This window comes from Aspergillus brasiliensis (genome assembly GCF_001889945.1).
Source record: "Aspergillus brasiliensis CBS 101740 unplaced genomic scaffold ASPBRscaffold_20, whole genome shotgun sequence".
Lineage (NCBI taxonomy): Eukaryota > Fungi > Ascomycota > Eurotiomycetes > Eurotiales > Aspergillaceae > Aspergillus > Aspergillus brasiliensis.
The window spans coordinates 395467-420059 of record NW_027137461.1 but is presented as its reverse complement, the minus strand read 5'-3'; the positions used below and the strand labels follow the sequence as shown (position 1 = coordinate 420059).

At 50.5% G+C, this 24593-nt stretch overlaps 7 protein-coding genes across 7 annotated transcripts; 1 reads left to right on the top strand and 6 right to left on the bottom strand.

Annotated features, from left to right (window-relative positions):
• Positions 1–806: 806 nt before the first annotated feature.
• Positions 807–1668, bottom strand: ASPBRDRAFT_35048 (uncharacterized protein; the record flags this gene model as incomplete). Its single annotated transcript, XM_067623306.1, has 2 exons — positions 807–1338; positions 1400–1668. The coding sequence occupies 2 exons, from the start codon at positions 1666–1668 to the stop codon at positions 807–809; spliced, it is 801 nt and encodes a 266-aa protein (XP_067473870.1).
• A 964-nt stretch (positions 1669–2632) lies between these two features.
• Positions 2633–4783, bottom strand: ASPBRDRAFT_137776 (NAD-dependent malic enzyme; the record flags this gene model as incomplete). Its single annotated transcript, XM_067618929.1, has 8 exons — positions 2633–2988; positions 3033–3400; positions 3471–3737; positions 3796–3929; positions 3979–4107; positions 4161–4364; positions 4433–4654; positions 4706–4783. The coding sequence occupies 8 exons, from the start codon at positions 4781–4783 to the stop codon at positions 2633–2635; spliced, it is 1758 nt and encodes a 585-aa protein (XP_067473869.1).
• Positions 4784–5856: 1073 nt separating this feature from the next.
• ASPBRDRAFT_211479 (NADPH:quinone oxidoreductase family protein) lies at positions 5857–7585 on the bottom strand. The gene is made up of 2 exons (XM_067621930.1): positions 7333–7585; positions 5857–7263 (listed from the first exon to the last, which is right to left on the bottom strand). The coding sequence occupies exons 1-2, from the start codon at positions 7363–7365 to the stop codon at positions 6250–6252; spliced, it is 1047 nt and encodes a 348-aa protein (XP_067473868.1). The 5' UTR covers positions 7366–7585; the 3' UTR covers positions 5857–6249.
• A 533-nt stretch (positions 7586–8118) lies between these two features.
• On the bottom strand, positions 8119–9531 carry ASPBRDRAFT_423243 (Clr5 domain-containing protein). Its single transcript, XM_067624773.1, has 2 exons — positions 9248–9531; positions 8119–9178 (listed from the first exon to the last, which is right to left on the bottom strand). Exons 1-2 carry the CDS (start codon positions 9373–9375, stop codon positions 8239–8241), a joined length of 1068 nt encoding a protein of 355 aa, XP_067473867.1. The 5' UTR covers positions 9376–9531; the 3' UTR covers positions 8119–8238.
• On the bottom strand, positions 9453–10235 carry ASPBRDRAFT_423383 (uncharacterized protein). The gene has a single exon (XM_067624776.1). It carries the CDS (start codon positions 10196–10198, stop codon positions 9689–9691), a length of 510 nt encoding a protein of 169 aa, XP_067473866.1. The 5' UTR covers positions 10199–10235; the 3' UTR covers positions 9453–9688.
• A 5879-nt stretch (positions 10236–16114) lies between these two features.
• ASPBRDRAFT_48916 (uncharacterized protein) lies at positions 16115–16494 on the top strand (the record flags this gene model as incomplete). Its single annotated transcript, XM_067626189.1, has 1 exon — positions 16115–16494. The coding sequence occupies exon 1, from the start codon at positions 16130–16132 to the stop codon at positions 16490–16492; it is 363 nt and encodes a 120-aa protein (XP_067473865.1). The 5' UTR covers positions 16115–16129.
• A 2374-nt stretch (positions 16495–18868) lies between these two features.
• swr1 (putative SNF2 family helicase/ATPase (Swr1)) lies at positions 18869–24592 on the bottom strand. Its single transcript, XM_067624769.1, has one exon. It carries the CDS (start codon positions 24353–24355, stop codon positions 19238–19240), a length of 5118 nt encoding a protein of 1705 aa, XP_067473864.1. The 5' UTR covers positions 24356–24592; the 3' UTR covers positions 18869–19237.
• Position 24593: the final 1 nt, after the last annotated feature.

The following is a 24593-nucleotide window of genomic DNA, read 5'->3' as shown; positions in this document are numbered from 1 at the left end:
GGGGGGGGGGGGGGAAGAAAGGAAAGACAGACGGGCTGGATTGAGCAACAAATGGAGTTGCCAAGGGGAAGAAAGGAGGAGTCAGATCTGACAGATGTCTGATGGGGCAGTCTGCCGTGTGCCCACTTTGCTACGTACTTGGAGGGAGGGTCATCGCCAGTGGATCCGGTCAGCAGTGAGACACGCCCAGATCATTGGATGGCAGATGAAATCCGAATGAGGCGCGAGGAGATTGCATATCTGCGCCTCAAAGACGAGCTTCTAGACCTTTGATGCGGAAGGCCCTTGAAACGTGGCCAGCTCCATTGTGATGCGATGCATGCATAGCTGGGATGACGATCCGGGTGGAGAGGCTGCAACGGTTCTGCGTAATTAACCTTTAAGCTCATCCCTTGACCCGTGGGAAAGGCAGGATCATCCAGTGCTTTCGTGGCGATAGATCGAGACCAGCATGGATGAAGCGATTCTTCGGGCTGATGAGGACAGGATTGAGGGTGGGGGTTTCAAGGGAACAACTTTTTAATTAATCTGTTGCAAGTGGAGTCATCTGGGCCTTTGCAAGCCGGACACAGAAGAGAAGAAAAGAAAATCAAAATAGAACGGAATGAGACAAACTGATATTAATAGACGCTCCTCTCTAAGTTCAACGCCAAACATATGGGTATCTTCTGCTCTGCGATCGTCTAAAACTAGTAAATCAAGCGCAACCCAAACAAGCCAGCAATGAATGAGTGAAGAAATAATGAACGTTGATGATGTGGCTGGCGGTGGCACCTTACTCGTCTCTAATATGAGTTAGGAGGACATTATGTCCATACAATGCCCACCACGACGGCTACCATCATCCAATAGCCAGATCCATAAACACCAAAGTGAGTTGCAGCCGAATCGGCGACAGTCGTCCCGTTGGCCAGGGTGCCGTTGATATAGATTGATTCCGTGCCGTTCACGTCAACCACCTTGGCCACGCTCGTATTCCTGGGCTGAGTTCCATTGAACAGAGATTCATAGTAGGTGCTGTTACTATTCTCATCACATCCACATTCCAAGTACTCCTGACAAATGCAGTTCACGGGTAGCGACTCGTTTTTGTGCGAGGTATCGTTCACATAGTGGTAATGATAGCTGTAGGGATAGACATATGCCCCATACAACCAGAGTCCCGGGAAGTAGAGAGGGATTATGGCCGCTGGCAAGAGATATGGTGTCAACCCCAACCGCGATCGCGCCCCTGCTGTATAAGGGGTACTGGCACCCCCAGCGTAGTAGTAGCCACCCCCATACGTCGGCCGGGTTCCAGAGCCACTGCGGGATGAGCCCCCGACGTTGCTTGAGGAGCTGGCGGAGCTTATTAGTTTCGAGTGTCTTCTCACTCTTCAATCAACCGACATGTACTCACCTGGTTCTCGAGCTACTTCCACTACTACCGCTATTCCCTGTGCGTCCACTGCTGCTGCTGCTGCTGCTCCCTCCACTACCACTCCGACCACCACTTCCTCCTCCACTGCGCCCTCCTCCGCCCCCGCCCCCACGCCGCTTAACTAAATCCAACAATGATGAAGACTCTGCGGAGAGAGTTGCATCTCGGGCCGCAGGCGGAATGCTGAGTGCGGTGACAAAAGTGATGAGAAAGAGAGCCAGCGCAGTGGCAACCGTTACTATCTTCATAGTAGAGTGGATAGTGCGCTATTATGTGAAGCAGAAGGGATCGTTGTTGCACGCCAACACAACCATGCAAGGTGCTCGTCAAAGTGACACAAACTGCTGCAAGTCGGGACACTGCAGAAGATCGACAACCGAGGTCCACAGATTATGGTGACAGTGTTGATGAAGGAGGTAAAGGATCTAGTGGTCAAAAAAAAAGGAACAATAATAAGAGGGGATGAATATATGATATATACTTTCTTTTTGAGTAAGAGTTTGAGACCGATCAAAGGCGCAGCACAAAGAGTGACGTATGAAGGAAAGAGAGAGTTTTGTTGAAGAAAGGAGACTTCCCGAGCCCTGCTCTCTCTCTCCACCAGATTAAGCTTCCGATATGCATGCAGCCACGTTGGGCGTATCTCCACACACAAGATGGTCGTTAGGAATTCTACTGTACTTGAGAACAGAGGAATGGCATCGGATGGACCCTGCATATCGGAGGCCTGGTTACACATGGCTGGGTGGAGGATAATCAGATCCTTGGATCCACCTTCTCTGCGCCTCCGAGTGGCAATGCAACCACAATCCATCCGGGAATCCATTCATTGACTAATTAGTTAGTTGTCTTCGAATCCTAATTAACTAGCTAGTTACAATGGATGATGACCTTCCCTACTCAGCAGTTCTTGCATTTACCTCCTATCATCTGCCTCCGTTGTACAGCCTAAGACGAAATACGAACAGTAATTTCTCTCCCTCGGCCTCGCCGCCTAGTGGCGTAAGGCTGATTTCAATCAAATCATCTGCTGGAGGGTCGAAAAAGGTCATCCTATGAAGTTTATATCTTCCAACAAGAACCCTGCATGCATTACCGTTGAGTTATCTGATGACCTCCGACAGAGCCTCATCATCAACTCCGCCTGGTGCCGAACAACCGAGCCTGGCCCGGCTTGGAGTGCACAGCCCCCTTCTGCGAAATTACCTTTCCTCATTGTTGTGGCTGCACAAGGGGCCTGTACACGGGTTCCCACATCTGTGCCCGAATCCACTCTTCTAACTCATCTTCATTCGTGGGAATTCCCTCCTCTTCAGCATGCCCTTCTTCGACCGCCGTCTTAATGATGGCTTTGGCGATGTCAACGCTAAGCTCCCGTACATCCTTAACATCAGGTAGGAGAGGTCCGTTGGGATCCTGCAGTGCCGGCGACCGCGCTGCCAATGCCTTGACTGCACCCACAAGCATCTTATTGGACAACGTTCGTGTTCGCGACAGAACTGCACCCAATCCGATTCCGGGAAAGCATGTCGAGTTGTTACATTCCGCTGCAAGAATCAAGACGTCAGCTGGGCTATTCCTATTTTCGCTACGTAGTGGAAAATCTCCTTACCTATCTCATACTTGCCCCCGTTGCGATCAACAGGAGGGAAGGGGCTGCCGGTAGCTATCAAAGCCCGGCCTTCAGTCCAACGATTAACATCCTCAGGCTGTGCCTCATGTAGACGAGTCGGGTTACTGAGGGGAAATACGATGGGTTTTTCGACGTGCTTCGCCATTTCCCGGATCACATCCTCGGTGAAAGAGTTTGGTTTAGTGGAGGTACCAATCAATGCATGTGGTTTCACCTTCTTCACTACTGAAAGCAGATCGCGCGAATCCCCATCAGGCCACTCATTGTCGTCTCGGGCAAAGGGTACTTGGGCTGGCGTCAGCTGATCACCCAGAGATTTGACCAGAAGGCCCGGTTTGTCGAGACACCTAGATTCAAGAGCAAGAGCTCAGTAACTGTAGGGTCAAGGAAAATCCACAATTCGATGCATATTCATACCATATTTGCTTTGAAGCTTCTTCTTTAGATTTGTGTGTTTCAGTTGCGATGGTATCAGCGAGCTGCTCTGCGATACCAGTACCCGCTGATCCAGACCCAAAGACGACAACGCGAGCGTCTTCTAACTTGATACCGCCCACGTGGAATCCGGACAATAGAGCAGCCAGGGTGACACAGCCGGTTCCCTGAATATCGTCATTGAAGCATGGGATACGGGATTTAAACTTGTCCAAGATCCTCTTAGCGTTATGAAGGCCAAAGTCCTCGCTTAATGATGTCAGTCAAGCTCGGCTGCGGGAGTTCCTATAGGACTTTCACAACTCACAAGTGTATATACGCGCGTGGGAACCTCTTTCGAGCTGTTTCCACGAACTTCTCCACGAACTGGTCATATTCCTCGCCTCTAACACGCGACTGTCGCAGACCCAGGTATAGCTCATCCTTGAGAAGTGATTCATTCTGTGGCCGAGATTAGTACGTTTCTGGTTGATATTTGTTGCTACCATACATCTGTACCACAGTCTAGGACTACCGGCAACTGCCGGCTTGGGTGTATACCAGCACACAATGTGGTGAGTGCTAATTTGGCAACCGAGATCAAAATGGCGCCTACACCTTGGTCACCAATCCCTAAGATCTGTTATTGGTTAGCCCTGCCATTAGTGAAGTGCATGCTGATAGTCAAGTTACCTCCTCGCCATCGCTAACAACTATGTAGTCGACTTCCTCGCCGCGGCCGAAGTTGGAAAGGCACTCTTCAATCCTGTCTTGGTCCCTGATGTTCAGGAAACAACCCTCTGGTTTCCGGAAAAGTCGAGAATAGTTTTGAATTGCATCGCCTTCAGTGGGAGTGTAAATAATGCTGAGCATCTCCTTGAGATGGGTATCGATTAACTGTAATACATGTTAGCAGGTTGGTCGTCTTCAATTTCTGTAGACTGGAAGGACAGCGTGCATATTACCTTATAGTAGAGAACCTCATTCTGCGCCTTCATACTAGCCATAAACGTGTTCTTGGCCAGATCATTATCTCGACTGCAGTATTGCTCGTACGCCCGCTGAACCTGCTCCTCAAGGGTCTGAATATTGGGAGGAAGCAGACCATGAAGCTTGAATGTTCTGCGCTCCTCCTCCGTAAACGCCGAGCCTTTATTGAATTGGCATGACTGTAGAACATCTTTCCCCTACAAATGCGTCAGAATACAATTTGCCCATAGCTCTCGGGAAGGCCTTACCTCAAAAGGGCATACTATAGGCCCGGACGAAGCTCGGGGAAGATGACTGAACTTGGAAGAATTCGACGACGTAGACATTCTCACAACAGACCTGGCAAATGTATGGCGTTGCAGTGATAGAAGGGGAAGCGGTAGGTTGGGCCTCAGTCTCAGGAGAGATTGAGCCATTGAAGATAAGAGGGGTAAAGGCTAGCTGAAAATGGCTGTTCTTGAGGGGCCCGGGTTATCCCTGGCGATAGAGCAGGTTCTTATACCCTGAGAGTCTCCGCAATACAAGCCTGTTTATCGGGCAGCCGGAAAACCGGTAAGCCGAGTGAAGACGCAGTATAGTCGGGGCCTGAGAGTAAACTCTGGTGGAGCAATTGGCTCCAAGATGACGCTGATACGACTATGACGTAGCGGCGATTGCCGTGAGCTAAGTGCTGGCAACGTCAAAGGGCCCATCGGCCTTATACTCAGGGGAATTGACGCGATATTGGCTCCAATGTGTAATAAGCTTCCTGCCTGTATACTTACACTCCCACTCCGCTGAACTGAAAAGCCGCTTCATTGCCGATGGAAACGAGTGCGGTTGAATGTTCCATGACCATCTCGGACGATGGCACCACCATCCATGTTCACAGGGCCTTGTCCCGTCCAGGGTATAGTAATATCGTGTCTTTCCAGGACCCAATCACATCCAGGTTAGGCAAGCCACATCTATAGGACCTAGGACAAACTAAGTCAAGGATCGATGCAGAAAGTGCATATTGACGATGTTGCCTGTCAAATGGATGGGCCCCTTATCGTGCTTATCGGCCATCTCAGTCACATGGCGATAAGAGAACCAATGCTGACTCATCCGTAAGTAAGCGAGCCTACAAAAAGCAAGCACGTGTGCGCCGGCTTCTTCTGTTTTTCATCTGTTCGGCCGATGATCATTTCAACCACCATTGCAGCCACAACAAGCGCAGTTTGCAGCGCCGAACTGTGCTGGGCAGCAGTACTTGGAGACTCATAATGTGTTCGGTCTCTTCTGCTTTATTCAATAAATATCCGTCGTGCTGCATTCACGGAACATCAACAATACCGATATCGAAAGAGAATTGGCACCCAATCGCAACTCAGCAATCCAGCTGTCCCAGGTTGTTAGCTCTGTTCACAGTCTTCGGGCTGGACCAACAGGGTGCTTGAGCTTCCGTCAAGGACTCTCCATCTTGGAGAACGGTCATCGCATGTCACGTCTTGTGACTGTGGCCGACTGGAGCTGGATTGTCGGGACCCTTCGGGGTTCCGGTTTTGATTTCTTATATTCAGGTTGCTAGAGAAATTTCTTAGGGCCTTCATAGTTCATGTTGCTCGCGTCTAAAACCTGCTACGAGAGCATGACTCCTTGCGCACCTACATACTCAAACGTAATAGTCTTTCATGCTTTAGATAGATTCTCTCCGCTTGTTAGCCTTGAATGTGAATTGATGACTGCTCAATGAAATGCATTTCCAATCCGTCATAATAAATCCGTATGATCCACTGCGTAGTCCAGAGGCGCCCAATATCTACTTAGTCTATAGTTTACTCTTTCCAGCAATAGCATCATCATCATCATCAATGATCTTCACCACCACTTTGCCCCATGTCTCCCGGCCACCCAGTGCTTGCAGCGCGCGAGGCACGCTCTCCAAGCCTACAAAGCTCTCATCCTTGAAGGCCGTACCCTTGAACTTGCCCTGCGCCACAAGATCAAAGATCCCCTTCCAGACCGTCTGTACCGTCTCCTTTTCAAACCGAGCATACTGCCCCCAATGCAATCCCACCAGACTGACATTCTTCAGCAGTACACGATTCAGCGCAACCTTCTCGATCTTTCCCGCTGCAAATCCAATAACTAAAAGGCGCGCATTCCACGCCACGCACTTGAGACTCGCCTCAATCATCCCGACCGGATCATATACGATATCCACCCCGGCCTTCCCATTCCCCGTGCGATATTGCGCACACAAACGCTTCACCTCTTCCGGCCAATTCTTCTCCCGATAATCAATGACATGATCCGCCCCGAATTGGCGCGCAATCTGCCGCTTCCGTTCCGTCCCGGCCGTTGCAATTACTGTAGCCCCCTTGGCCTTGGCAATCTGCACCGCGGCTAATCCGACACCACCGGCCGCCGCATGCACGAGGACCCAGTCGCCTGCCTGGACGTTTGCGCGGTGCACCAGACCACCGTATGAAGTAGGGGCTGTAACGAAGAGGCCCGCTGCATCCTCAAAGCTCCAGCCAGCCGGCACGGGAAGGAGCGTGTGCTCTGGGGCGAGGATGTGGGTGGCATAAGCACCTTGTGTGGCGCCAAAGACGCGGTCCCCGACTTTGAATCGCGGATTCTGCACTTTGGTAGGCACAGCTAGGATACTACCTGCGAACTCTGCGCCCCCGATCCAGGGTAGCGGAGGCTGATGTTGGTATTTGCCTTGGATTTGAAGCAGGTCGAAGAAGTTGGTGCCTGCGGAGTGGATCTCAATCAGGTATTCCGTCGCGGATGGGGAAGGTGTGGGAAGGGTTGCGACTTGGAGATCCAGAGGTCCCTGTTTGTTGAGAAAACATGAGTTAATGCGCCCGTAAGAGAGCGGTGGCATTCCTTCCTTGTTACTTACCTTTACATATTCTTTTACTTGGATGGCTCGCATGCTGACAGGTGACGATATTCGTGGTCTTTCTTCCGCTGAACCCAGATCAATGAGATGTTGGCACTATACAAAGAAAGACGGTGAGTGGATTGAGTGGACTGACTGTATTGGACTGGGTATTGTGCTGGAGTTGCGGTCCTAAATTGGCATTTAACCTGATGGGGACCCAAAGGGGGTGGGAATCCTTCCCCACACCGGGGGTTGAGCCGAGGTCCGTCGTCGGATAACCCAAAGAGGCAAATCTCGTTCGGTACTCCGTACCTAGGTATGTGATTCTTGCCTGCCTCTATATCGTGAGCATCGTAACTAAAATCAACAAACAAATTATACTACAGTTGAATAAATTAGAGATGACTAATGTGAGATGCAAGCATGTGCGTTCTTGTATAATAAATAATATTTGGCGTATATGAGGGAACCAGTCCCTCAATAGGCTGATCGTCCAGTCAATCTAGCCATAAGTTTAGATAATATAGCCCGTAAAACCATCATTAATCCCATGCACATATAGACTGACAAAGGAAAGATAGTACAGAAAATTCCAAACTCCTTGATCCCAAACGTGGATATCATCAAAATCAACACACTCCACTCCGTGATTCGGTACAACCAGTCGATACGCCAGGTATCCCATGATCCAAGTGCCGGTTCCCTTGGTGTACAAAATGTAATGTTCAGAATGGCCTATTTCCTCTCTAGCATCCAAGCAAAGAGGAGACGGTTCAAGTAAGCAACAAAGATATGAGAGGCAAAAAGAAGTACATGCGAGAAGTATAGATCAACCCCAGAAATGTTGTCAAGGTGTGTAACTGGGCTCGGTGTAAGAAAATTATTAGTTTCACATCAAATATGCGAAGTACTCCAAGTGATGCTTTAGAAATCGATGCTCTGGGGCCTGTGCACAAGTGGCTCAGGCCCAGGATATGGGTAGATGGGTGCACACATGGCAGGATGTTGGCCGTGCGGATAGTAAGACGACGGAGACATGATCCCCATGGCGGGCTGACCGGCCGACTTCGGTTGGATTGAAGCTTTCCGGTCCAGCGGCCGTGCTTGTGAGCCTTTCTGGTCCAATCTCGGATGCCCGCCAGCGGTATCCTGAACATATGGAGCAGACATAGCGCGCTTCCATGACTGGGGCCCCTCGTGCAGATCGGTCATCTGTTGCCGTCCAGTACTGGAAGGCGGCGGTGTCTGGGCGTGCGGAGTCATCAGGTGCATGGCGGGATCGATAGGAGGACTCAGTGGTGCCGCAGCATAGAAAGGGCTACCGGCCTCAAGGGGCATTGAGTACCACTGAGGGAGAGACCACTGGATTGGTCCAGCTGTTGTCGCAGGTATACAGTCTGTGGTGGCAGCAAAAGAAGGGTCATGGAAAGGCGACGCCATGCCTGGTGTTTGGTTGACCAACATACTGTCCATCAATGGCGACGTATGCGGTGAGTCGTATGAGCTGGAGCTAGGAAGGACCATGACGGACGCATGGGAAGGAGTCTGCTGCTTCTGAGAGGGACTCATCATGGGAGCCCACACATTTGAGATGTTCTGTCCATCAAGGCAAACGGTCGTAGGCAGATCCTCGTGGTGTGCATATGCACCATTGGGCATGTACCAATCCGGTTCGGTGACGGAGATGTCTGATGCGACTAAGCGAAGAGGAGGGCGTGTGGAAGACTGCGCCTTGGGGGATGCATCTTCTTGACCACTGTCATCTCCGGTAGATTCCTGTTGGCTGTCATCGGATTTCTTGCGTGTCTGGCGAGAAGGCTTGGTGACGCGCCATTTCTTCAGTCTACTCCGCAACTGCGTCTCACTTGGAAAAACAGAGTTAGCACACCGGATGAAACTCATAAGAACATATTTCCCAAGAGCCTCTTCTCACCTTGGGTTGAAATCATCGGAACGAATTTGCTTGATGACCTGCTTCAGAGGCCATTCTTCATCCTTGTACAACTTGGCAATCAAAGCCTTCTTCCTCTCCCACACGTCAGATGGGATTGAGTTCTTCATGTTTGGTCACGTCTTGGTTGGGAGGAGGGAATTATTGGGAGAGAAGGCAAGGAGGGCAAAGGGTGAAGATAATAGAGAGAGGGAGAGAGAAAGAGAGAATTCAAGGCTCAAGACTCCAAGGGTTCAATGACTGGTTGAACCGTATAGTGGGAGGAGAGGGAGAGATATATATATAGAGAGAGGGGGGGCGGAAAAACCTGACAAAGCCTTATAGAAGAGAGAATGTAGATGATATGCACACAGATGAGATAGGGAAGAGGAAGATCAGGGATGATATAGTAGGACGATCGGGGAGGATCTCAGGATATATGTACTACTCCGTAGTCGGGGGGTTTGTCCCATGTAGGAGCAGGAAGAGGGTCCGGAGCAAAGTACCCAATAGAGAGAAAGGACCAGTGGAAAAGTCCCCCAGGTACAGACTAGAGTTGCTAGGAGAGGAGAGGAAGTACGGAGGGAATGAGGTGGGTGTGGATAAGGATCCACGCTGGAGAAAAAGACGCCATCGCTCCGGCCTACGGGGCTTTAGACTCCATGGAGGAGAGGAAAAGCAGAGAGTGGATGAGGGGACTATGAGGGAAGAGAGAACGAGACAGCGTGTGCATAGAGTGAGTAAGTGAGTGAGTGAGTGCAGGAGGGAGGCAGAAGTGGAGCCCTGAGAAAGAGTGGATATGAACACTGAATGGTGCAAAGAAGACTGAATGGGTCCAGGAAAAGGTACTCCATCAGCGATAGCGACGGACGCTCGTGCGCCTCCCCAGCAAGAGAGGGAAAAAAGCAGAGAGAACGAACGCATGGGAGATCGACGATGACCAGGGAACGGCATCGGCCATGCGGCCCCATTGGGCAAGAACTGAGTGGAGTCCCCTTTCGGCCGGACTTTTTTAGCTGCTTCTGCTGCTGGTGGTACGCCCATTGTCTCGGGTCCTGTCATTCAGGTTTAATCCAGGAGCACTTTTTCCATGGTCTTGGGTTGGGGTTTTACTGAAGTAAGCTTTCCCGTCGATCCCCGGGTCATGAGTTGGAGAAGCAACCAAAGTAAACAGAGTGCGCCCTGCAATCCACGCCAGCCATTGCCAGTGCCATTGCCGCGGATGATGGATGGCAAATGGTTGGAAGGGAAGAAGAATATGGATGGCTCTTCTTTGCGTCAAAGAGGGATAAAAAAATAACAAGAATAAAAAGAATTAAAGAAATTAAAAAACAAAAACAAAAAAGAAAAAGAAAAAGCAACAGGATCACCTATCAGTGTGGCACTGGTTTGTACCATTCGATATCCTATCTTCTAATCTTCCTCTCCCATTCTTTTCTCTATCTCACATATCAGGCCAACCCGTGGTAGGCAGTCATGGATCAGGTACCCAAAACCACTTTCTCGCTCCATCGCTGCCTTCTTCCTCTTCTTAATTCTTATCGATGCGGATCACGATTTACAGTATCAATACAGCATGCTCATTTTACACTGCGCAAGATACAAATATCATAAGATAAAATAAAATAAAATTGGAACCTGATGGATCATCTTTCTCCAAGGTAGACTAAGTAAGTACCTAGTAGTTAGTGAATCGCGGGATATCTTGTCAGTCAGTCAGTTCATGTCACCGGCTTGCTTCCTTTTTCTCTCTTGCTCTTTATGTCGTTCTGCTGCACTTGGGTCCTTTTGGCCCCTCCTTTCTGCCCCGTCTTGCTCCGCAACACATTCTTCTCATTGGGCTGCTTGGTTGTCATCCCGCCAATAGTGCCAGTTGACTTATACATCCCATCACCTACTTAACTAGTAAGAGTAGTAGTACTAAGTTAGCAGCTGCTCCATGTCAATTTGACGGCTCGTTCGATTGCCTCCCCCTGGCACTTTACTTTTTCCCTTTTCACACTTGGCTCTGAATATTAAATTTTTTTCCCCTCTAAATTAACTCACTACGGAGTAGATTTATTACTTTTCTGATTTATTTTCGCTTTCATTTTGCAACTTTTTCTTCTTCATTTCGATTTTTACTTTTTCGCCTGTTGCGCATATCTCTATTTGCCCCTCACAAGTTATTAAAGAACTCAGATCGATCCAGCCTTAAAATTGCACAATGGACATACTCCTAATTTGGCATGGATGATCCGATCAAACAAACCCAATCTTCTGCTAGGATTAAGAAGGGGGAGGGGAAATTAACGGATCCTGAATCGTGGAAGGGTGATGCCCACGGTTCCAAACACACAAACACAAATCCAGACCCGTGGACGGTAGGCACCTCGTTCGCCATCGCGGGCGATCTCTCTAGTTAGTGTTAGTTAGTTAGTCCTTCATCCTTAGTCACACTCTTGGCCTTACCGTACCTAGTGCGCCGTACTTTAGTGCGCGACTTAGTGGCCCTAAAGGAGGATCTCTCCTTCCGATCAGGAGTCTAAACTGGGTCGAGAACTTAACGCATCTGTCGAACTGCCTGTTTCGGCAGGCAGGTGACCGTGAAGGAGGCAACGGATCCGGAGAGGAAAATCAAATTCACCTTTTCCCTCTAACTAAATATACAACTGGCCTGACTAACAGCCTAAGACTCACTAACTATTAACCTACTTACTTACTTCCCTACTTTACCTGCCGGGGAAGACGTCGCAGATAGAACTAAAGTAGTGCGGACGGAATAGATGTAGATGAGATCCGGCACAGGCCAGGATCCCTAGTTGCTTACCTAGTAGGAAGCTACAATCCCTACTACGCCTCTAGGTGCATCGGGAGTTGACAAAGAGCTACGAGGGGCGAGCTGCAAATGCCATGCAATGCCATGCGCTGTGATGCGATGTTTGGTACCTTGGTTCAGCACGAGCTGATTGGTATCTTCTCCGATCGCGCCGCTGATGAAACTTGGGGGATCCGGCCGGTGGTTTAGTTACGACGGAGTAGTGATCGGTCCTTTTGACTCATTGGATCGGAAATTCCCTCGATCAATTCGAACCACTCTCAAGAATAGCCAGCCAGTGGTGGGTTTATGCCTCAAGAGACTATCAATGTATCCCACATGAGGTACGGAGTACATCAAAGTGTCTTCAATATACTCCGTATCTCAAGAAAGAAATACTAGTACTGCCCTCGGGTTTCCGGGTGACTTGATTTGTAAATACCATTAATACCTTGTAAGTATAGTAATACCCGTCAAATCGGGGTACCCGCCAGCTTCTATCGATCACTATCGGTTCTTTTTCCCCTAAGTTTTCTCCCGAATTTATTGTTTTTCTCTTTTACCGTCCGTTATCACCCAGTGGTTCGCTTGCATGCTATCTTTTGTCTACATTCTACAGCAAATGCCATCTTCCAGACGTTATTGTTGGTGTTGTATCTCCGCGGGATGCACTGGATCTGTTGGCTGAATCCACCGATTTTGACAGGTTCCTTCTGGGTCGAATCAAGTTGTTAACTGGAACCTGACAAAGCAGGAAGGTGAGGATCGGTGGCCACTCCTCTCGTTTTCCCCTCACCCGTTCTTTGCCGAACTATGGTCCATCGCCGCAGATGGGGCGAGTCTGGTTGCAGGATGTAAACCAGCAGCAGAATGTTTCTCCTCAGCCGCAAAGCAAGCCAGCAAGCAGAAAAATACGCCCCGACAGGAGGCAACATCGGGCTGAAACCCCCTGGTATGAACAGGCTTTTCCTGCATCTTCCATACGATGAGAGATTTCTTTGCTGGGTTACGTGCCGGATTCAGTTTTCTTTTTTTTCTTTCTTTCTTTCTTTCTTTCTTTTTCCGAGCTGTTCGAGAGGAGCTGAATGTCCAGAAGCAATTACCTACGTGCATACATGGCTGCATCGATCCCGGCAGTCGCAATGCATCTTCAAGATTCTCTGCAGCTGGAAGATAACTACTATGTACGAACCTACAGTACACACGGACCAAAGTACCAAGGCCCGGGCGATGATAATCTTACAGCTGGGTCGAGCCCTCACCCACTGCTCCTGCAGCAAGAATTGTACATGCGTCTCAGCCGGCACGGGCTGTAACTCACTAAATCATTAAGATGACGAGATATAACTTTGCATGTCGGTTAATATGCCACTTTCTTCCTACTATCACCCAGAAGACCCTGTCTGTAGATCAAAATCATTTGACGGCGCTTAAACCGGAAGATCAAAACCTGACCAGGTAAGAGCAGGTGAAAGGCTCAAACAGTCTCTGACCGTTAGAAACTCTCTTTTTAATTATTTTTATTATTATCATTATTTCGAAGATGTCATTCAGAGCTTCGAGATCCGGCTCACCTTCTTTCCAGACTGAGTCAGAGAGGAAAAGAACCTCGGATAAAAGGCCGACCTCCAGCGGAATTTCCACTAACACTGGAAGGGCAACCGCGCGTAGGCAGCACTGACCAGTGCAGATTTACCCCCGTTCACGCGCTATCGATGGTTGTGCTGGATTGCGGCCAGTACCAGCAGTGCCAGGAGATGTAGGGGGAAATAGTGTGCAGACTAATGCCACCTAGTTCCTGGGGGTAGTGGAGTGCGCAATCTGTCCCGCCAGCAGCATCCTCCACCACCACCACTACTACTACTATTATGTCATTATCACTTCAATTTTCACCTATCCTATCTCCGCCCCTCTCCAGGCTTCATGAAGGAAAGAACTAAAAGAGATGACTCAGCTGCCTTTTGGGGTGAAGTCGCCTGAATTCCATTAGGAGGTTGGACGCTCGAAGTAGTCTGGGGAGTGCAGAGGGGGTGAATCCATCTTTCGCTTGAGTGGATCTGCCACTGATCTTCCCGAGGCCCCTCCTCTCGATAGATTGTGGCCGTCTTGTCTTGCCCGCCCGGATTTCACCTCTCGGTCCGGCCCAATCCAAAGCTGCAAGACACACCTCCGAAGAAGGCAACCCCCTTCTTCTCAACCAGGTTCAGCTGCGTTTTAGATGTGATGCCAGCATGAGGGGTTTACCAGCTCAACCGTCAACCAGGTTCCTCTCTTGCGCGCGGTTTCTGCGGTCTGTTCCCTCTGCTTCAATGCCGATAAGGTTGCGTTCTACAATTTCTGATACATCACCTCGGGGATTGCCTGATGCGTAGCTCTGCTGCAACCACCTCAGACGGTGTGGTACCTTGACAAGCGATCAGGACGAAACCCTCCCGCTACAAACCATCCTTAATTAATTACAGCAAACGACTGGTCACATTGCCACCCTCGTGCGAAGGACGCACTCCACAAGTGAGCACTGACCTTCGGTTGCTCGTTTGTCTATCGCAAAGTTCGTCTGTACTCTGCAGGTTTTTAATTTGGGGTCTTCAGGGCGTGCGAACAGGAGATGGCCGATTTCAGGAAGAAGAAAAGAAAAACAGAAAAATAAAATTGACAGAGAGAGAGGACTACTGCATCTCCTCGGCTGCCCCGTCAAGCGTCGATAGGCCAGTCTAGTCGCTTCGTACAGACGGGAAAGCAGACCGCGAGCCTTTCGGAACGGATGATTTTCACGCTCCCGTCACCGTGGCTGGCTAGGGTGGAGGTCGAGGAGGCGTGGGACTGGGCGCACCGGAGTAATTACAAAGAATGAAAAAGAGAATGAAAAAGAAACTAGAAAACACGAAAGAAAAAAACAAGAAAAAAAATCATTCAGCAGGTTCGAATGTGCCCCTGCGTCTATCATTGCAAGGATGTGTACCTGCGTCTCAGGTCATTCGCCCACCGGTTGGCAGTTCCGCTGTTCCCTGCGACAGGTTACTACGACTAGTACTACTAGTATTAGTAGACACTAGACACCGCCCATGCAACTGAATGTACGTAAGTACTATGTAGTAAGCCAAATTCGCACTTGCACCTGTGTGGAGTTTCTTTGCGGCAAAAGTCGACAGCTACACCGTGCTCAGCCCCAATGGAGTGCCTGGCGGGCATCTATGCGACAGATAGAGACTATAGATAGTACAGGTAAGTCTAGAATAGATTAATTGTACTCCGTAGTGAAAATCTATCTGAGTATGGGGAGGTTTGCTGTGAACTCCGTCTGTTATGGTTAGATTGCTTGGTTCTTATTTTTATCTCGAATCCCGGTCTTAACACGAACGCTAAGCATAAGGAACCGATGCCACCTATCTCTAGATCAAGGCAAGCAAAACTTGCAATCAGGCTCTAGAACGGGCTGCTTTCCAAATCGTGTTTCTCCCAGAAGTTCTGAGGCTACTACTCCGAGTACTCTTCAGCATGGTTTGCGCAGGTGTGTGTCTACTTCTCCCCGCCAACAAGAAATGACGACCGTGCACCACGACGGTCAAACAACAATAATCACGATGTTCTAACTGGCGGACATGCGCTTGTCCTGAGATCCGAAGCCCACGGTTTCCGAAACCTTCTTTAGGGAAAGGTATTCTTTGAGTTTTCGGTGGCTATACTACTTTTGTTGGACTCCTCCGAGCCCTGTCGGTCAGTCAGTGTTGGTCTGTTTGGTCTGTCTCAAACCGGCCATGGTCACTTTGGCTCCTGACCGGCTGCCAGCATGCCCTTTCTGAGAGGCACGGTCGTTTCACCACTGCCAGGGCGAAGATCCCAAGGTCTCAATGGCCCCCCCAGCGTCCTACGGTCGGATCCGCACGTGGACTGGTTTTGAGCCTAAAGGTTGTTATCAGACAATCGATGATGATCTTATGCAGTGGGTAGTCATTGTTGTTACATCCATATTACCCTCTCTCTCCCTCTCTTGAACTAACTAACTAAGCTATACTAGTTAACAGGCGTTTCTCGAATGGCATCCATTCCCTCATTGGGGAAAACCGGGGTGAGCGAATCAGCGAGCTATGTTCATCGGAAGCTGGCTATCGGAAGTGAAGGGGCGCCGAAGAAACTCCGGGCAATCCAATCCTTCTCGCAGCCCATCCCCGGCCAGAACCCCCCGATGGGGAATCCAATTCCAGACGTTTGAAGCTGGTGAAGATCATGATGTAGGTGGATGGTACGTGGGAAATGAACTGGCAACAGGATCGTCCGCTAGGGAATCACATGGCCTCTTCTCGCCTTGCGGTCACAGAGTATCTACTCTAGATACACTCTGCGTCCTGTGCTGTCACCACTCACCCCTACTCCGGCTCACCTCAACTTCGACTCGGTCTGGGCTTCCGATGCGTGCTACTGGACTTTCATTTCCTCGTCCCCAGTCGTAGACCCGCCTTGCAGATCATAGCATGATAACAGGGAATAGTCCGTTCACTTCCCTAGTTAGTCCTGATCCATCGTGCTATCTAATTTCTGATTCGGTTTGAGGGTGAACCGGACTATTCACCCCAAGCTACTGCTAACGATCCCAATACTAAAGTAGTTCGATTGGTTAAGCTCGAGTCTAGGAATTTCAAATCACCTCCAACGAGCAATCACCACTCGCCATTTCCTTTTCAGCCCCAACGGTTCTTCCCCACACGTACACAGACTAATGCAGCTGGAAGATCAATGTCCTCGGAGCTAGTATCCCTCCGGATATCCATGGAGCAATCCTTTCCTGAACTGTTCTCTTGAAGCCGCCAGGTCCAGCAACTGTACCGAAATGGGGAGGGGAGATTCGCAGAGGCAGCAGCTTAAACTCAGCAACTCTCCGAATCAGTACATATCTCCGTCGTGGGGAGAATTTAGACTTTCATCCGAAAATCGCCAAACGGGCGTTTTCCCGTTTTCGGAAGTACGCTGGGACTTCATGGCTCAACTGACATTATCGTGATTTACTCGCCCACGAGGAAACTCCAAGTCGTGGGCAGCCTTACATCGGTCACATCACTCACCCAAGGGCTACTCGGACTGGTAGCGGATCAGCCAGCCATTCACTCCCTCCCTTGGACAGCTTCCCCCCATCTCCAGGTTGCTGATCAGTGGAGACTCTCTATATGGAGCTGGTCAGGTGAAGGGGTGGACGAATGGTTGGATTGGACGTTGGTGTCTGCATGCCTCCGGTGCCTTGTCCTCCCAAGGTTCAACCCGAGCTCGTGGCGGATGTTGGAGACAGCCGTTGTGCCGGGCGTGCGTCTGGTACGACTCCAACTGCTTTCAATTCCTCGGTTCGGGGGAATCTTGGGGTCGATCAAGGCATTTTCGTTCCAATCGATCGAAATACCACGCTGCGTCATTGGAACCTTGCTGGTGATTGAGTTCACGTGGGTGCGCGTGTATTTCTTCACGGATTAATCAGTCGCTCGGCAGTGCGGTAGCCCCTAATTCCCGGAGTCAAGTGCGTTCCATGGTACGCACGTCGCTCTATCTGAACCTTCTAAGATAGGGGAGGAATCCAAAGGTCCCGGGGGGGGGGGGTATAGGCAATACAGTTCGGCATCTAGGGCAGGTGCGTTCGAGGCGACTTGGCTGAGACAAGCATTATTCCCGCCATTCCTCTCCTCTGCACGCCAGTTCGCAGTACTGACCACAGAGGGTTAGTCTATCGACCAGCACGAGTCATATGGAGCCCGTTTCCATCTCATAGTCTGCATGCTAAGATAGTATGCACGCGGTGCCACTTTTCCTCTTGCCTAATAAGACATAGCAGCCGTTCACATTGGCCCTGAAGTGCATAGGTTTCAGAAATAGACTTCAGGTACTGGGTACATACATGTGGATCTAAACTCTAACTACCTTAGGCTGACCTCTCACCTTCCTCCTACTCCTCTTCACTGCTTGTATTATTCCACAAGCCCTCCCAGGAAATTTGGATCGAGGTGGTGTCGAGTGTCGACGACCTTCCTTTGAGAGTTTATTCCACCCTCCTATCGGCAAATTAATATACACGTCTGAAACCAGCACCCCACCTTCATACCAGCACTGCTCACATCCTCGGAGTTCCAATCACACGCACATTCTCAAACTCTCGGGGCTCATTGTTGGTCCAGCCAACGGAGACGGATTGTCAAGAGTCTCGTCCCCTCCAAAGCCACATGGTGATAAGCGACTGTTAGCAACTCTTCCTGTATGAGACTAGCCCTAGTCAAAAACCCGTGTGGCAGGTCAGGGAAAAAGAACATATCATGCAGGGGTTGTCACAGATGTCCGTGTTTCACAATGCCCTTCAGCTACCCACTCAACGCCCGTCATTCTCGTTATTCGGGAATGTCAACAAGTTGGGCAATAGACCCTGACATTGGAAACACTCGCGGCTGTGGCCCAGGCGACTGGACCAGTCGAAAAGTCGATTAACGTGATTGGGACCACTCAACAAGGTTGTGACTTGAAGCACGGGATCTTTGAAATTGACGAGGACGGATGAATTTGAGTCATTGTTTTATTCCTACTTGGGTAGGTTACAGGTCACTGTAGGGCCTTATGTTTATTTTATCCCATCTAGTCATGTCATAAACTCGTGGTAGCATCTGGGAGCGATATCGGAGCCCACAGGAACCACTACCATCATATGGTGGTTTACCAATCAAATTAAGTACATATGGAGAGTAATTTGATAGGTAGAAGAAGGGATGAAGATAAGGAGAGGAATTATCATGTACAGAATGTTCATCTTTCTTTTCGTCTTCTTGGGAAATAGAGGGATGACGGTGACTCTATTGTCCCCAGACACACGTTGACTCAGAAGAAAACGCCCGCTAAACACCAGTCCCAATGATTCTTCCCATCACCTTGTAGTATCGAGACGTGAGAGGGAAAAAGAAATTTAGAAGGGAAAACAATAAGCAAAAAAAGTAGTAAGTCCAATGCGTGCACTGGACAGATAGTAAATACTCAAGGCAAGGCAAGGAAAAAATATAAAGACGAGAAACTTTAAGCAGAGGGAAATATCATCATGAAAATACAATTACATAGAGACGTCGACCAGTCCTGATCGATCGTCCATTCGTTAGCCTCTCAGTACATTCATGCCACCAACCTCGTCCATTCCAATCGCATGCCGCATAGATTTTATCTTGACCCATTTATTCATTTCAACGACGCCTCTTACGGAGACGATGCTCCTTGCCCTTCTTGGACTTCTTTTTGCTCTTATCCGCTGGTAAGACTAGTGGTTCGTCCTTCATATTCCACTCCATAAACCGTAGTAGGTAATTATCGATATGGCCCGGTTGAGGCTCGACGTCTACGGGCTCGTCAACCGCATGCACCTGCGGTGAGGTGAGCAATTGCGGACCGGGAGTGGTGCCCGCTGTTGTCGATTCATCTGGCCCCGTCGCAGGCCCCGTCGCTAGCGGTGTGCCAGCCTGGGTTTGGCCAGGTGTGCGGTCGTCGAAATCACCGTCATCCGCATGCTCCAATTCCTTTTGGGCATTCTTGGCGGCATCGATATCTTCTTTGTCTTCGGCTTGTTCGAACACACGTGCACTGGCTGCAACGCGGTTCTCGAGGACCCGGTCCATGGCTGCGCTGGCTTCGTCGTGGCCGTCGAGGACGTCTTCGGTGTCGATCATGTCGCGGACGTCTAGCTTAGTGAAGTAATCCGTTGTAAATTCTCCTTCTTGGATGACAACGTCGTCAAGCATGCGCTTCTGGTTAGCTTTACGGAGAATGTTCGATTCGATGGTGTATTCCGAGACGAATCGATAGATGTGCACGTCGCGTGTTTGTCCGATACGGTGGCAACGATCTTGACACTGCTTATCCATTGCGGGGTTCCAGTCCAAATCGTAGAATATGACGGTGTCAGCACCTGTGAGGTTGATACCTAGACCACCAGAACGACTGGACAGGATAAATGCGAGGATACGGTTGTCATTGTTGAACCGATCGGTAAGGATCTGGCGCTGCTCGACCTTGGTAGTACCGTCTAGTCGGAGGTATCGGTGTCCGTGGATGTTAAGGAACTGTTCCAAAATGTCGAGCATCTTGGTCATTTGGGTGAAGATCAGAGCCCGGTGGCCACCAGCTTTGAGGTCCCGAAGCAATTTATCAAGTCTTTGCAACTTGCCGCAGTCGTACTGCAAGAGTCTCTTGTCCGGGAATGCGATCGAAAGACGCATCTGTGCCTCGTGGAAGGGGTCGTATGGCGGGAACCGTTCCTTCTTCGTGAGATACCTCGTCTCTATGGGAGTCAGGGCAGCCTCGGTGATACCGGTCGCCACGGCAGCAGGAGTAACGCATGCGAATCTCTGAATATATCCGTCCATAGCCTGGGACCGTTCTTCGACGGACAAGATCATCGATGCGAGGACGGACGACTGGCTCGACAGCCAGTCGGCTAAGGAGCGTTTCCGGAGAGGGCCGTTGGCGGTAGGCCGCTGCTTACTGTCGGCCGTGAGGAATTCGATGAGACTCGATCCGTACACAGGACGACGACCATGGCGCTTTGACTCAAAATAGAGACATCTCTCCAGCTCTGCCATCCTCCTTTTCCTGGACTCATTCTCCAGAGCGTCTAGCGTGGACTGCACCGTGGTGCCATCGAAGCTCATCTGCCAGTTAGTACGGTGATACTGGCGTTCCCTGAGCGTGTTGAAGGGACCATAGGCCATAAGACGGGTACTGTCATCGGCCAACCGCCGAGAGATATCTTCTCGGGAGATGGGTACTAAGTTGAGGAAATCAAGGTCGAGCTTGGTGAGGGGATGCTCGTACAATAGCCGCCGGCGTACGAGAAGGTCTTTGATCTCGTATTCTGTGACCACAGAGCGAGACATGGCAAAAGACGTAGATATTTGCCGAGTTTCGAAGAGATCTGGATGATTGCAGACCTTCCGTAGTTGCATTAGACAGTTGATGATGGACAGGTAATTTCCGGACGCAAGCGTCTCCTTAGTCTGTGCGCGAGACATGAAGCCATCATAGAGGAATCGCTGACGCTTGGAGAGTCTGCAATAAACGACATGCTCGTATTTAGCCGGCATCTGCTTCTCCACATCGGCTTTGAGACGACGCAAAATGTAGGGTCTGAGTACAGTGTGAAGCTTGGTAACCACTCGCTTCGCTTCATCATCCATAGTCTCCCTACCATGCTCCAGGATCTGCTCCACGGGGCGTCGGAACCACTCTGAAAAGTTCCTAAGGTCAGCGAAACCTTCGATCCCCTCCTCATCGCCATCGGAGGGCATCAAGAAGAATAGCAGCGACCATAATTCAGTCAGATTGTTTTGAAGTGGTGTGCCAGTTAGCAAGAGTCGGGCTCGTGTCCTGAAAGTGAGCAGTGCCTGCCACCTTTGCGAGCGAAAATTCTTGATGTTGTGTGCCTCATCAAGAATCATATAATGCCAGCTTCTTCTTTTGAGCACTTGCTGATCCTGGAGGACTAGTTGGTAAGAGGTGATCAACACATTCCAACTTGTATCATCCATCCAGCCCTTTCGCTTTTGCCGGCGCTCTTCTTGGTTCCCGTAATAGGTCATGATTTTGAATCCGGGACACCACTTCTTGAACTCCATCTCCCAATTGAGGATCACACTAGTAGGCACGACGACCAAGTGTGGTCCCCAAACCTCGTGCTCCACAGCCAAGTGTGCCAACAGCGCTATCGTTTGAATTGTTTTACCAAGACCCATTTCATCCGCCAGGATGCCGTTGATGTGGTTCGTATACAGGCCAGCAAGCCAATCCAGACCAAAATGCTGGTACTCCCGCAAAGTGCCTCGGAGAAGATGCGGCACCGGCGTCTTCAGACCAGGAGCAGGTGATTCGCTGGGCTGTGGGGGTTTGTCTGGTGCTTCGTACGAGGAGACGGATTCAGGTTCCGATGGTTTAGTGGCAAGCGTGCCCGGAGATGCTTCGCTTGAGGGCTCGCCGCTTTGGTAGGCTTCGTGATGGGCGTGTTCATGCTCTTCAGGAGAGTTAGTCTGAGTTACCGCATCAGAGGCGTCGAGCAAAACTGTGTCCTCGTTGTAGCTGGCGTCTGTCATTTCAACATCAGGCGTCTTGTCTGCGGCGGCAGTAGGCGCGGGAGTCAATTCTGACGCAGATTCAACGGCAAACTTAGGCTCACCATCGGCAGTTAGATGGACAGCGGAATCAGGGGCGAACGCAGAGACGGTTTCTCCCTCATCTTGGAGCATCGACTTTTCTGGCGCCGGTCCATTGGGCACAAGGGAGACTTCGTCAGGGTCTTCCGGCTCATCCTCCTCTTCCTCCTCATCCTCCTCCCCATCCTCCCCAGCTGATGCTAGTTTATCATCCACATCGTCGATAATGGCACTAACGCCACCATCAGCATCGCTCTGTGATCCGCCATAGTTCATTGCTATGTCCTTCGAGGAGAAAAAACCTAATAGCCCTGGTCCGTCACTCTCTGCGTCGGAGTCGGGTTCATCAGATTCATCCTCATCGGTGTCGCCCATATCATCATCCATATCAGTGGAGTCTTCTTCACTGTCGTCCAGGAGCACGGGATCTACATCTTCAAGCTCGGGTTGCACCTCTGCCGATGGATCGGGGGACTCAGTAGCACGTTCCACAGGACGATCAACGTCCGTGTCACCGTCGTCGGAAAACGCTGTAGCATCAGACACCATGGACTCGTGGTCAGAATCATTGTTGGTGTTGGGTAGATTAGCGTATTTCAGCCGCAATTCCTCTGCTGTCAAGCCTTCGTCATCATCTAAATTATTTTCATCTTCACTCTCCGAATCCGTGGACGACATATTGTCTTCATCTTCCGAACCATCTGATAGCTCATCTGAGTCCTCCTGTTCTGCATCACTGGTATCGGGTGCGTCGCTCCCAGCTTCGCCAAGAATTTCCATGCGTCGTTTCTCGAAAAGCATCGTAGATTGCTTGATAGCACGATCCAGGGCTTGCTGGTCTTCAGCCTTTCGCTCCTCCTCCCAGCGTGCCAGGCGCATCCGGTCCACCTCCGCTCGTGCAAGGTCGAACATTTTCTGGAGATCCTTAGCCAGCTGCTTGCGCTTCCCGCGCATTTCCTCCTGTTGTTCCCGGAGAATATCCTCCGGATCCTTATTGCGCTTCCTCCAGGCGTCTGCGCACCACTGAGCGAATAGCTTGGCCGTGTTTCGATGACGTCGGTGTTCCTGGTCGAGAAGCTTCTTGAAGTACAAAGCGTGCGCGACCAAATGGTCCTGATGTGAGTATTGCTGGGGGGGTTCTTCTTGTTGTTCGGGCAGGAATGCAGAACAGACATCCGGACTCAACAGTCCGCCCGGTTCAGCTGCTACAGCTATTCGACGCCTCTTTAAAGCCTCCTCGAGTGCGTCAGCTGGTGTGAGCACAGATGGATCCCTTATTCTCCCGTCTTCACTCTCCAACCATTCCTTGAATGAGCCATATTTCCGTGGACCTATAACGTGGCCTGGATGCTGGATACCGATGGGCGGTCTTTTGACCTTGATTCTTAGCCGTGGAGCACGCTGGCCATACTCGTCATCATCATCCGCATTATCGTAGTCATCATCACCGGTCTCTGCCATGGTTGTCGAAACGTTGTTCATAGAGGAACGATGCGAGCGAGTGGAGCTAGCGGTGCCAATATTCGACGTTCGACGCGCTGTGCCAGAGCTGTAGGATCGCGTTCGCGTGTGAGTTTGCTTGGGGGCGGGTGACTGCGAGATCTGGTGGCGCCTGCTGGTTGACCCTCTTGTGGTCGCGTTCCTTGGAGAACCATTGACTGCGGCGCTACCACCAGCCAACCTCCCATTTGGCTCCGGCTGAGGCGGGGACATCGACAACGGAGACGACGCGACTCCCTTCGTAGCACCGGAGACATTCCGGCCTATGGCCTTATTCTGAGCACCGCGCTTGCTTCTTTTCTCGGATGGACTCTGCAACTGGAGCGGGAGCGCGTTAACGCGAGAGGACTTACGCCTCCCATCTTGGATGAAGGATGTCGGACCATCGACGCCGGCCTTTTTCCACGGGGGGGATGCTGGACGGGAGGTTGAGCGACGAGAAGAGGAAGGACCGGCGAGCTTTCGCTTTTTGGAAGGAGGTTCTTCGAGCTGGTCGACTGCGATCGCAGTACCGTCTTCTTCTTTAAGGTCGGTAGAGGTCGAATCCCGGCTCAGCGACTCGGTCGGACGCTCAGAAGCAGGCAGGTCGGTCGGAAGGCCCTCAGGGTTGGGGGTCACGCGTTCATCTTGATGGGAGATTCCGTTCGGGCTGCCGTTTTGCATGTCTTGTAACCACGGAGACAGGGGCCCTGTGCACAGCTGACCCCAGTTTTCCCAACGAGGACGCGGTCAAATTAGGGGGAAATGGCATCAACGGGTAGCGGTAAGTGAGTATATATGCCACAAGAAATTTGGCATAGTTATCGGCACGAGGGCGTGACGGGTGGACGAAAAACCACGGGGATGGCAAGATTGCGTGGAGAGGTGGTTTTTTCATTTGTACAGTGACGCTGCAAGTACG